This window comes from Drosophila serrata, unplaced genomic scaffold (genome assembly GCF_035046125.1).
Source record: "Drosophila serrata isolate PLE 108 unplaced genomic scaffold, ASM3504612v1 contig_249, whole genome shotgun sequence".
In the NCBI taxonomy this organism is placed as follows: Eukaryota; Metazoa; Arthropoda; class Insecta; order Diptera; family Drosophilidae; genus Drosophila; species Drosophila serrata.
Window position 1 is genome coordinate 854735 of NW_028257147.1, and position 13094 is coordinate 867828.

Genomic DNA, 13094 nt, shown 5'->3' on the forward strand with positions numbered 1-13094 from the left:
ATTTTCGAGCCAGATTTGATGAAATTATTGTTAGTTGCTTCAAGTGCTGAGAAGTACTTAGCATCCATTTTGTATAGCATACTTTTCGACATTAATTTGAAGTCCTTCAGGAAAGGTGTCAGATTTTTAAGATACAGTTTTGCCTAAGAAAATGCTAAATATTCGTATTTAATATACAATAACACAGTTATATTTTTGCAATACTCTCTTTATTTCATTAAAATTTAATAATCTCAATTCAAGTTTCAGGTTCTATATTATATCCCTGAATCCCCGTTGCTCCTCCTTACAACTTGGCATTAACATGGATGGCCAGGACACCATCATCCTCGGAATTACCAATAGTAATAGAGGCTCGTCCATCGGAACCCACAGTCACCGTCTTGCCAGTGCAGGAGGAACCATTCTTGGTTCCAGAGATGACATCGCAATAGGTTCCAGCAGGCAGACCCGTCTGCAGGGAGCTGTTCAGGTCGTAGTTGTCGTTGTTAAAGGCCACAAATCCACGGCTGCCGCGGCTGAAGGCAATCTGGTTGCTGCCGTTGTCCCACCAGTTCTGGATGCCATCGGATCCAACGGCGTTCCTGAAGGCCACCATGTTGTAGATCTGGCGCCAGCGGTGCTCGCACACCCATCCGCCGCTGCAGGAGTTGTCGCTGTTGAAGCTCGGCGAGGCGATGTTGTGACCATCGGTGGTGGGAGGACCCTGATCCGTGTCCGAGAACGAGAAGGAGGACATCACGCGGGGCGTTCCAAAGGGATGGGCCAGCATGAAGGCAGAGGCCATCTTGTACTGCTTGGGCACCTTGTAGGTGAGCACATCGGCGCCTCCGGCTCCATGTCCACGCTGGTTATCATGATTGTCGACGAAGACGAGCGAGCGGTCGGAGGCAGCGAAGCCCCAGGCGGTGCCCCAGTTGGACAGGTACCGCAACTGATCCTTGCCGCGGAAGGCCTTGCCGATGGAGTCGGAGTGACGGAACTCGGTGATGGCCCCCAGGCCAGTGTACTCCGACTTGCTGATGGCCTCACCACCCATGTCGATCACCTCCTGGACGATGTAAGCCTTGGATCCCGAGGCAAAGCCGTGATCGGTGTTCAGGTTCTTGAGGCGACCGTAGATGACGCCCAGATCCGCGGGCCACATGTGCTTGGCGGCGTCCACACGGAATCCAGCCACTCCCAGGTCAATGAGGTGATCCAGGAACTCGACAATCTTATCCTGCACGTAGGAGTTGCCCTGGTTGAGGTCTCGGAGACCCACTAGCTCGCAGTTGCGCACTTGGTTGGCATCGTTGTAGTTGTTGATGGCGCAGGTGGGGTTGAAGTCCAGCGAGGAGTACGGCACTCCGGGGTAGCTCTTGCTGCTGGGACTGGCAGTGCTGCCGCCTGTGCCATAGGTGCCTCCATCGGCGGCCATGTGGTTGAAGATCACGTCCACATAGATGCGCACACCAACGGCGTTGCAGCGACGGGTCATGCTGGCGAACTGCTCCTCGTTGCCAGAGCGGGTCACAAGCTTGTAGGAGATGGGCTGGTACCGCTCCCACCAGGGGCGGCTATCCTTCACGGCGTTCTCGTTGACGGGGGAGACCTGATGGGGGATTAGGATATAGAAGTGCCTTTGAGAGTAGAGTTACAGCTGATCCTCACCTGCACTCCGGCAAATCCATTGGGACCCAGGAAGTTCTCGCACTCGGCGGCAATGTCGTCCCACTTCCACTCGAAGAGGTGCACCATGCCACTGCGTCCTGAGGCGTAGTTGGTGTCAAACTGGGCACTGGCCAGCGCCAGGAAGGCGAGGCACACGATGCTCTTGGCCAGAAACATGCTGATTCTTGGTGGAACTTAAGTTTCACTCTGATTCTTAGTGGGTCGCTGCAGCTGCTTATATAGGGGGTCTATGTCTCATAGGCTTCGCGGGAGTGATTTGGGGCTCTGCGGAATCTTATCGTGGCCTAAGGCGACTCCTAATCGATGCCCGTGCAGACGGACTGACTGGATAGTGCTGGAATTTTGGCGTAGATGATTAATTAGATTAGTGGCCTGATTAGCGCGTAATTATTGTTATTTGTGTATCAGGAATATGTACATCGGGACAGTGCATTCCTTTGATATTTGGGATTTATGGGCCACTCGAACACCCGCCACGCATGCTGTCTGAGGCGTGATCGTTGTGAACTATGCTCCTCGGTGGTCAGACATTAAACTTAACTTAAATTTTACTGGGGAATGCAGTTTTTTGGGTAATATTATGTAATTCCTATAATTTTTGTTTGTAATTTGTAGGGTGTTTTAATTTTAATCAGATGCTTGTAACGCAGTGAAGAAATCAATTCCGACCCTATAAATCATATATATTCTTGATCAGCATCAATAGCCGAGTTGATTTAGATATCTGCGGCAGAAAAAAAAATATTTCGAAATTTTTTAAAATTTGTTGTTAAATATGATAAGGGGTAAAATCGTTAAAATGTTCAAAAATCGACAAGAATGTACTTTAATTAAAACTTTATATTTAGTATGCAGATTTATTAAGCTAATAAAAACTAAGATAAGAACGGTTTCTTAACTGAATTTAACGCTGTTTTGGCTTAGGTATGACTTTTTTAAAATTTGATTTGTCAAAAAGATTGTCTTAATGAAAATGGTCAAAGAATGCCATTATACTTTTAGTCCGAAGCTTTAAATACAGTGATGGAGTGATTTCCGACCCCATAAATCATATATATTCCTGAGCAGGATCAACAGTAGAATCGTTTTAGCCATGTCCGGTTGAAAAATACATTTTCGACATTTTTCCATTTTTTTAGAGGTTAAAATAAAAAAAAATAAACAAAAATTAAAATGTTTTGTTAATTTTAAATTGTGTATGCAGTTTTATAAATCCAATAAAAACTAACATAGGAAAGCTTTCTGATTTAAATTTAATGAATTTTTGGCTTAGTTTTGAGTTTTATAAACTTTGATTTGTAAGTGCATTCTGAGAACATCCTATGTTTTATTTATATTTAAAGACAATTTGTCGGTGAAATTTGTTAGTAAAAATAGTACACAAAAATATAAACCATTAAAACAAAAGCAACTTTTTTAAACATCCCTTTAAATTAAACTAGAAAAGGTCAAAAAAGCCTTTAAACTGATAACGGAAACTCAAAACAAAACGCTTTTATGCAAAACATGTATATTTACGTTTTTGTTCATTTACGTTTCGTAAGACCATACTTCCGGTCACTTACGTAGTTAAGTGTGACCAACATCATCAGGCAAAATTAACCCCCTTTGTTTATGTACAAACAGTGTTTTTCTCGGAAAACAAGGCGAGCACACTGAATTTGCAAAAAAAAAAATTAAAACGCTAAACATATAGATTATATTGGTTTTCTGGCTGAAGCAGCCGTATTTCCGCTCGATTCCGTTCCCGGTCCGTTTCGATTTGGGCGCCGAGAACGCGGCTGAATGATAGCTCTGAGTGCGCTTTTAACCAAATACACAATCGGTATTATGAGCAACTTAAGCAATGGCAACCAGCAACCGCTACAGCAGCAGCAGCAGCAGCAGGCGCAGCAGCAACAACAACAACAGCAGGCACAGAACCCGCAACAGCAGCAGGGAAACGAAGCGGGCGGAGAGCTGTTTGTGGCTCCGCCGCCCGGTTTAGGTGTCGCTGTGGGCGTGGCAGCCATACAACAACGCAATCGGTTGCTGCAGCAACAGCAGCACCAGCAGCAGCCACAGAATCCCGCCGCCGAGGGCAGTGGCCTGGACCGTGGCAGTTGCCTTTTGCGCTATGCCAGCCAAAATTCGCTGGACGAGAGCAGCCAGAAGCATGTCCAGCGGCCGAATGGCAAGGAGCGGGGCACCGTGGGACAGTACAGCAATGAGCAGCATACGGCGCGATCCTTTGATGCCATGAACGAGATGCGCAAGTAAGGATAACAAGGTTTTGGGTTGACTTGATCCTAAAAGTACTTAAAAATTACCCAAAAATATGTGAAATCTTAGAGAACCTGCTGAAAATGGGTTATATTTTGATATTGCAGGTGCATTTGGGTTTTATTTAAAGCTAATTTGAGGCTCTCTAACCATTAATTCAGTTTTTTTTTGTCATATATCCTGGGATATATAGAATTATTAACCTGTTTTTCTTTCTATACCGCTACAAAGTATTCAAATATTCTTCACAAAAATATTCAAACGTCAGTTAATGATGTTATGTTCACTATTTCAAAGTACATTTAACCTTTTCAGTTTAGGTTACCTGAGTTCGTTTTTCTAAAATAAAGCCAAGGATTTACAGGTTTTTTGTGTTAAGTTCTCTGTATTGAACAAGTTGAACAACATTATTACCAAACAATTGTCGATAAAACGTTCAAATACTACGCAATTTCCGCAATATTTGTTTAAAGAATTAGCGGTTGTTAAACTTATATGCCTTTATATGGTTAAGCAATGAGATAATTGCTCTTAAGACCTGATTTTATTTTAAAATTATTGACTAGTTTTTGGGGTTTTGTTTCAAAAATAAAGGATATATTTAAATGGGGTAAAGATTAGGGGAGTTTATGGCTAAAAGATTCACTTGGGATTCACTTTCTGCGCTTTTAGGATATACTTAAAGAATATTTATATTTAAAACAGATTTGTCTTGATAAAAGGTGTAACAATAATTTAGCTCCAGTTAGATAGCGCAAATAAATATATACAGATGTTGAGTTATGAACCATAAAGTAACACCTTTTAAATTATACTGTAAAGATATATCTGTAGAAATAAATTTTTCCTTAAAATATTCAATACCTTTGACAAATTTTAACCCTATTAGTCTTGGATAAGTGGATATAATTGCTAAACTTCTTTTAAATATTCCGACTTTAACCTACCTCAGATATTTAGGTTCGTATAAATTCCTTTAAATTCATTCTATTTTTGGCAATCTCTCCCTTTTTTGTTTCGCCTTTCAACAAAGGAAACATATATTTAATTGCTGTGTGCTCAGTGCAGGAAAGGGACAGGTGCGTTGTCGTCTGATTTGGGCCAAGATGCGAAAAAATAATCACTGAATAAATGTCGGACTATCGTCATCATCATGATCTCGCGCATATTTGCGCAGTTTGCTTTTGTTTGGGTTTCCAAGCATCGCTAATATTTGTGTTTCTCTCTGTTTGCACACGATATTTGCGGACTTCGTCGACGCTTTTGTCGTGGGTCGGCCATTCGCATTAATTATTGTCTAGTTTTTATTATGATGAGTTTCAATACGCCTTCGGGTTTCGCATTAGGCCACGACCTTGAACTTGGTCTGCTGCGGTCCAAAAATATATACATATATGTATTCCGAATTCGAATCTGATTTCGAATTCCGCTTCCGCGTCTTTCGCTTTTTTTCGGGTTTTCGGTTATCTGGAAAACTACTGGCGGCATGGAAATTTTATAGACAGCTTGGAATAAAAACAAGTTTTTAACTCAACGAAAGTGAAGGTGGTGTGTAACACCAAAAAAGAAACTGGATTGTTATTGTTTATTTATTGCTTTTGGGCTGTTGAATTCAAAACAAAAAGAGTACCTGGGAATCTGTCATAAGGTGGAGGGAATTTATTTATAACTGTCTCTAATAATACTAATAAAACATTTCAGTTTATGGGTGTGAAACAAGGAATTATTTTCATAAATAATCAAGAGACTATAAAGATTGTGGTTTCTAAGATTTTTCTACAATTAAATACGAGGTTATTTACCTCAAAATTTCAAACAAAAACAATATTGTGTGTTTTTGTTTTTCCATAAAAGCTCTTAGTATAAATTTGGAACAAATTCTTTGTTTAAATACAACATTTACAAGCAAGGTTTCTTTTGCAAGATTTTAATTTTTTTAATTAGGGTGCCATTAAAGAAATTCGATTAAAAGAATGGGATTCCTATGGAAATGGTGTTTTTCAAGGAAATAAATAGTGAAGAATTGCAATGCGGAATTATTTTAAGATTTCACTACTAAAAAGCAAAAACAAACTATAAACTATGTTTCAAATTAAAAAGCAAAAAAAAACCATTAACTACGTTTAAGTTCAATTTAATATATTTATACTATTAAAAATGATTTTAATTACAGACAAAAACAGCTCTGTGATGTGATATTAGTGGCCGACGATGTGGAAATCCATGCCCATCGCATGGTACTGGCCTCCTGCAGTCCGTACTTCTATGCAATGTTCACCGGCTTCGAGGAGTCGCGTCAGACGAGGATCACCCTGCAAAGCGTCGATGCTCGGGCACTGGAATTACTCATCGATTATGTGTACACAGCCACCGTGGAGGTGAACGAGGATAATGTTCAGGTCCTGCTGACCGCCGCTAATCTCCTACAGCTTAACGATGTTCGTGATGCCTGCTGTGATTTCCTGCAGACGCAGCTGGATGCCAGTAATTGCCTTGGCATCCGGGAATTTGCCGATCTTCATGCCTGCGTGGAATTATTGAATTACGCGGAAACCTACATTGAACAGCATTTCAAGTGAGTTGTGACGCATGACAGATTGTTTTTATTTTGATTTTGTTAGGTAATATATATAATTTAATCTCTTTTACCTATTTTCATATATAACTTTCGTAATAACCCCAGTCATTCCCTTAGAACTTTTAAGAGATAATGGCATTCTTCGTTAGTAAATCAACACTGTATAATCAAAATCAACTCAGATCAGCAAAGGTTAAATTTAAAAAGAAAGGAAAGGTAATTTTAAGAAGCCGAAGTGTTTATACTCTTGCAGTTACCCATAGAATAGGTTTCTATTTTTAAATAATTCATAGCTAAGCCAAAAATTCATTAATTTCAATTCGGAAAGTCATTCTGTGCTAGTTTTTATGCGGTTAAAAAATCTGCTTACTAAGTTAAAAAATTTAAAAATTTAATTTTTTGTCAATTTTTGAGAATTTTAATCTTATCTTTTTTTGAAATTTTTTTTTTAAATTTGAAATTTTTTTAAACCGGAAATAGCTAAATTGATTTGGCTGTCAATGCTGATAATATATATGAATTATAGGGTCGGAAACGGCTCCTTCAAAGCGTTTTAAGCTTCAGACTGAAAATATAATACTCAGCAAGGGTATAAAAACATATTAGTTACCTAATAATATTTTGTATATATTATTATGGGAATATATTAAATGCTAAAGTGTCATTCATAAGATTACGACTTGAGTATAATAGGTAAATGTTGCAAACTTGATTCGGAGTATTTTTTTAATACACAAGCTCTGAAATTATATGATAAAATTGTATTTATAATGCGTAATTTAATTTTTTAAATTTCTTTTTAAAATAAAACAACTTTTAGACATACTTCTGGGTTGACAATCACGTTTTGCTGTTAAGAGTATTTATTTTCTCAAAGACCAGATATATCACGTCTTGCTAGTTTTTTAAATGCTTTAATATATACATTTCTTTATAAAGTTATTAAGTCCACTAATTTCCATTTTAAACATATTAAGTTAAATAAATCATTTTCAATCGTAAACAATCGCTTTACTTAAAGCAAATTCTCAGTTAAATATATAAACAAATCCGGTTTGCCTTCTTTTAATTTAATTTTACTTAATTTAATTACTTATCACTCTCTGTCTTTTTATTGGTTTCCCTTTCAGCGAGGTGATCCAGTTCGATGAGTTTCTGAATCTCTCACACGAGCAGGTCATCAGCTTGATAGGCAATGACCGGATCTCGGTCCCGAATGAGGAGCGCGTGTACGAGTGTGTCATTGCCTGGCTCCGCTACGACGTCCCCATGCGAGAGCAGTTCACATCATCGCTAATGGAGCATGTCAGGCTGCCCTTCCTGTCCAAGGAGTACATCACACAGCGCGTCGACAAGGAGCTACTCCTCGAGGGCAACATCGTATGCAAGAATTTGATAATCGAGGCTTTGACCTATCATCTGCTGCCCACGGAAACGAAATCCGCAAGAACTGTGCCACGGAAACCGGTGGGAATGCCAAAAATCTTGCTCGTCATTGGAGGACAAGCGCCCAAAGCTATTCGCTCCGTGGAATGGTATGATCTGAGGGAGGAGAAATGGTATCAGGCCGCCGAAATGCCGAACAGGCGGTGTCGTTCTGGACTGAGTGTTCTCGGAGAGAAAGTCTATGCCGTTGGTGGATTCAATGGTTCGCTCCGCGTTCGCACTGTGGATGTGTATGATCCAACAACGGATCAATGGGCCAACTGCTGCAACATGGAGGCACGCCGATCCACACTGGGCGTAGCTGTCCTAAATGGTTGCATATACGCCGTGGGAGGGTTCGATGGCACCACCGGTCTTTCCAGTGCCGAGATGTATGATCCCAAGACTGACATTTGGAGGTTTATTGCCTCCATGTCCACGCGTCGCAGCTCAGTTGGAGTTGGAGTTGTGCATGGTCTCCTGTATGCCGTTGGCGGCTACGATGGCTTCTCCCGTCAATGCCTATCGTCGGTGGAACGCTACAATCCCGATACGGACACCTGGGTAGCGGTGGCAGAGATGAGTTCACGGCGAAGTGGCGCTGGTGTCGGTGTCCTAAATAACATCCTGTATGCCGTGGGCGGACATGACGGGCCTATGGTGAGGAAATCTGTGGAGGCATACGACTGTGAAACGAACTCGTGGCGTTCTGTGGCGGATATGTCTTACTGCCGGCGAAATGCCGGAGTTGTGGCTCACGAAGGTTTGCTCTATGTGGTCGGAGGCGATGATGGCACCACAAATCTTGCCTCGGTTGAGGTCTATTGTCCCGATTCTGATAGCTGGAGAATGTTGCCTGCCCTGATGACCATTGGACGCAGTTACGCGGGCGTGTGTATGATCGATAAGCCCATGTGAATGGAAGAGCAGGGTGCATTGGCACGGTGAGTGAGGTTTTTACCATTAAAATTTACAATTAAAATTAATCATTTCACTTCATTTCTTGTTAGTCAAGCGGCTTCGCTGGCCATCGCACTGCTGGATGATGAGAATAGCCAGGCTGAGGGCACAATGGAGGGTGCCATTGGTGGTGCTGCCATCTATGGTAATTTGGCACCAGTTGGAGCAGCTGCACCGGCTGCTGCTCCTGCTCCTGCGCCAGCTGCTGCCGCTTCAGTTGCTCCACAGCCAAATCATCCGCATTACGAGAACATCTATGCACCAATTGGCCAGCCCAGCAATCAAGCGGCTGCTGCTGCTGCTGGCGTCGCCAATGCCAATGCCCCTGCAAATGCCGAGGAAGCTCAGCAACCACAACAACAACAGCCAGCACCAACGGAAGCCAATGCCAGTAACAATAAGAACCAGTCACCGCCAATAGCACAACCACAACAAGCACAGCCGCAACCACAACGTATACTGCCCATTAACAACTATAGAAATGATTTGTATGATCGATCTGCGGGAGGAATCCTTGGATCAAACGCTTCTGCCGCCGCCGCCGCTGCCTATGATGTTCCAAGAGCCGTGAGATCTGGCCTTGGTTATAGGCGTAACTTTCGCATCGATATGCAGAATGGTGAGAATTGGACTCCATATAACTAATATGATACTAATATTAATACGGGTTGAGCGGAAGTTCAGCTTTTGATTAGATCACTTGGACGTAACTTGACTGACTTCCTTCCACTTTTAATTAAGTAATAATTGCCATTGATTTGCACTTTGTTTGCTTTAATTTTATTAGCAAATTGTTCTGGGATTGTTTTGAGACGTGAAGATAATAGCAAGAATTTAGTTATAACATTTTGTTAGGATTGAAAATACTTAATTTTTGTTGGAGTTAATTAGTTTTCTGATAATTTTTGCTTTAGTATTTATACATGACAATTTTTTAGACAAATCAAAGTTTAAAAAAGTCATAACTTAGGCTAAAATGCATTAATTTCAATTCAGAAAGCTGTTCTGTGCTAGTTTTTGTTAGGGAAATAAATCTGCATACTTAATTTATAATTTAGAAAAATTACAATTTTTTTTTGTTAAAAAAAAGGAAAAAATTTCAAAAATTTTATTTTCAGCGGGACATGGCTAGATCGATTCCTCTTTTACTGCTGATCCAGAATATATATGATTTATAGGGTGGGAAATGAGTACTTCACCTATTTTCGAGCTTTTGACTAAAATGAAAGCATATAAAATCTAGCTCTTAATCCTTTCCCCGTTTGTCTTCCAGGGAATCGCTATGGCAATGGCCTTCGTTGCACTCCCCTTTACACCAATAGCCGCTCCAATTGCCAGCGACAGCGTAGCTTCGACGACACTGAGTCCACCGATGGCTACAATCTCCCCTATGGCGGAGCTGGAACCATGCGCTACGAGAATATTTACGAGCAGATACGAGATGAGCCGCTCTATCGCACCTCTGCTGCCGCCAATCGAGTGCCGCTCTATACACGGCTCGATGTACTGGGTCATGGGATTGGCAGGATTGAGAGACACTTGAGCTCGTCGTGTGGCAACATCGATCACTATAATCTGGGTGGACACTACGCTGTACTCGGACACTCGCATTTCGGTACAGTGGGTCACATTCGTTTGAATGCCAATGGAACGGGTGGCGGTGGAGGAGGAGTAGCAGGAGCAGCCACTGTAACCAATGGAAGTACCACCTGTAATGTGCCAAATTGCCAAGCGTACATGGGAAATGGCAGCTCATCGGTGCCCGTGGAGTATGCCAATGTCAAAGTTCCAGTAAAGAACAGTGCCTCCAGCTTCTTTAGCTGCCTGCATGGCGAGAATTCTCAGAGTATGACGAATATATACAAAACATCGGGTGCCACAGCAGCTGCCCATCATTCCCCCCTAACGCCCAATGTGTCCATGGAGCGAGCAGCTCGTTCTTCATCCGCTGGAGCTGCAGGAGTAGCTTCTATCTCAGTTGAGGAGCCACCTTCAGTGGATAATCAGCCAAGTTCATCGAATAGCACCACAAGTCGACCGCCAACAGGAGCCATACCCAAAGTAAAGATTGCCACCAGCAAGACAGCCAAGGAAGCAGCAACAGGAGGATCATCATCTGGCACAGCTATCACCTCAACTACAACCGACAAGAGTTCATCGACGGCTGGAGCAGGAGCAGGCAAAGCAGGAACTTTGGCCAAGAAAAGCTCAACGGGATCAGCAGCTGCATCACGTTCCACTAGTTCTGCCGGCGATGGCACCTTGAATCGCATCTCCAAGTCAAGTCTCCAATGGCTGCTGGTTAACAAGTGGCTTCCTTTGTGGATTGGCCAGGGACCGGACTGCAAGGTAATCGACTTTAACTTTATGTTTTCCCGCGACTGTGTCAGTTGTGACACCGCCTCGGTAGCCTCGCAGATGTCAAATCCATATGGAACTCCTCGCTTGGGTGTCGGCCTGCCCCAGGATATGGTGCGCTTCCAAAGCTCCTGCGCCGGTGGAGCTTGTACGGCAGCCGGAGCTGCAGCATCCACCATGCGAAGGGATGCCACAGGTCGACCCCTACACAGCACCTTGAGTCGCCTGCGGATGAATGGAGGGGAGAGGAGGAATCAGAATGCAGTGGCTGCTGCCAACTATCGTTACGAAGATCCCTCGTACGAGAATGTCCATGTTCAGTGGCAGAATGGCTTCGAGTTTGGCAGATCCCGTGACTACGATCCGAATTCCATTTATCATCAGCAACAGCAGCAACGTCCCATGCTCCAGAGAGCCAGATCGGAGAGTCCTACGTTCAGTAACCAGCAGAGGCGTCTCCAGCGTCAGGCAGCACAGGCTGCCCAAGCTGCTCAATTGAAGCCTCCACCACCAGGATCACCAGATCCCTTCAAGAACTACAAACTGAATGCGGAGAACAACAGCTTCAAGCCCAAGTCAGCAGCATCTACTGAAGAGCTGGAAGGAGCTGTAGGAGGAGCTGTGGTGGAAATGCCTCCTCTGGAGTTGGATGCCGAGTCTGTAGATCCTGTCAACTTGAGTGATAATGAAGCGGAGGCCATTGGTGGCCAAAGTAATACTTCAAACAGCACAAACAGTCATGTGAATGAGCAAAATGATTAAAAAATTGGGAGCAAACACACCTTAGAAGCTTCTTGCAGAGAGCAGCGTTTAGTTAATAAATTTTAGGCAGTAGTGGTTTTTTTTTTAAGTTATAAAAATACTGTTAACCGTGAGGCATTCTGGTTTTTAAATCAAAAAGGTTCTAAAATTGAGAAATAATGTTTTGTACATTTTGCAAGGTTAGAATTTTATATACCTTATACGATTTCTGTACAATGCCTATTAAAATTTAATTGAACGCTGCTCTCTCTTCAAAATTGGATCTCAGATAAGAATATATACAAATCGACCAAAACAGGAAAAAAAGCGAGCAGAAAATTGAGTAAATTAACATTTTAAACCCACTCTATTGTGGAATTTGATATTACTATAAACCCAAGAGAAAACGGAAATGGGGGCTCAAGATCGAATATTAATTATATATGGTGCATACACTGTAGTTGTAGTTCGAACAAGAATTTTTGTGTCATGTTCATGTCGAAGTTATACCGAGTTACACCTAAGAGCCATATCATATCACACACTATCACACTCTCTCTCCGTAACCATAAGCAATAAGCATTTGATACAATATACGATATATAGTTCCATTTCCTGTGTTCCACACTGCCTTTCCATTATTGTTTAGGATTATTCTGCATATACTATATACTATATATATATATTTGGCATTTGTTCGCTTACATTTTTGTGTGTTAAGTTAAGCCAAGGCTTTAAATCGAAGAAAACAATAATGTTTAACAAACTCGGCATTAGAAATCGTTATCGTTTAAGTCAATTAGTGTTACAGGTATTATTTACATAAGCATATGGCAAAGGCAATATAAGAATATAATGCATTTTGAGCAGATATACTTCATTCTTAATAAGAGAAAGATGAATAACGCGCGTAAATTATATGAAAAATATGCTTTACACGTAAGCATAAAATGTGTAATACATTACAAGCATAATATTTTTGTATTGCCTTTACATATGCATACAATACTCCAATTATATAAAACATACTTACATGTGTATTGAGTTTAACTAATTCATAATAAAATAGTTCAACGAAACATTATAGTTCTAGGTG

General features: G+C 41.8%; 2 protein-coding genes across 2 annotated transcripts; one reads left to right on the forward strand and one right to left on the reverse strand.

The window, feature by feature from the left end:
* Window positions 1–192: 192 nt before the first annotated feature.
* LOC110179883 (alpha-amylase A) lies at window positions 193–2008 on the reverse strand. The gene is made up of 2 exons (XM_020947484.2): window positions 1654–2008; window positions 193–1594 (listed from the first exon to the last, which is right to left on the reverse strand). Exons 1-2 carry the CDS (start codon window positions 1828–1830, stop codon window positions 287–289), a joined length of 1485 nt encoding a protein of 494 aa, XP_020803143.2. The 5' UTR covers window positions 1831–2008; the 3' UTR covers window positions 193–286.
* Window positions 2009–3268: 1260 nt separating this feature from the next.
* On the forward strand, window positions 3269–13084 carry kel (kelch protein). Its single transcript, XM_020956855.2, has 5 exons — window positions 3269–3929; window positions 6110–6511; window positions 7645–8883; window positions 8950–9518; window positions 10173–13084. The coding sequence occupies exons 1-5, from the start codon at window positions 3460–3462 to the stop codon at window positions 12017–12019; spliced, it is 4527 nt and encodes a 1508-aa protein (XP_020812514.2). The 5' UTR covers window positions 3269–3459; the 3' UTR covers window positions 12020–13084.
* Window positions 13085–13094: the final 10 nt, after the last annotated feature.

What these genes read in the sequence shown, in the direction of transcription:
- LOC110179883 (XM_020947484.2), bottom strand. Translation starts at nt 1,830, where the DNA reads ATGTTTCTGGCCAAGAGCATCGTGTGCCTCGCCTTCCTGGCGCTGGCC. An exon ending in ATGGATTTGCCGGAGTGCAG is followed by an intron (nt 1,595 to 1,653) that starts GTGAGGATCAGC and finishes ATCCCCCATCAG; the next exon opens with GTCTCCCCCGTCAACGAGAA.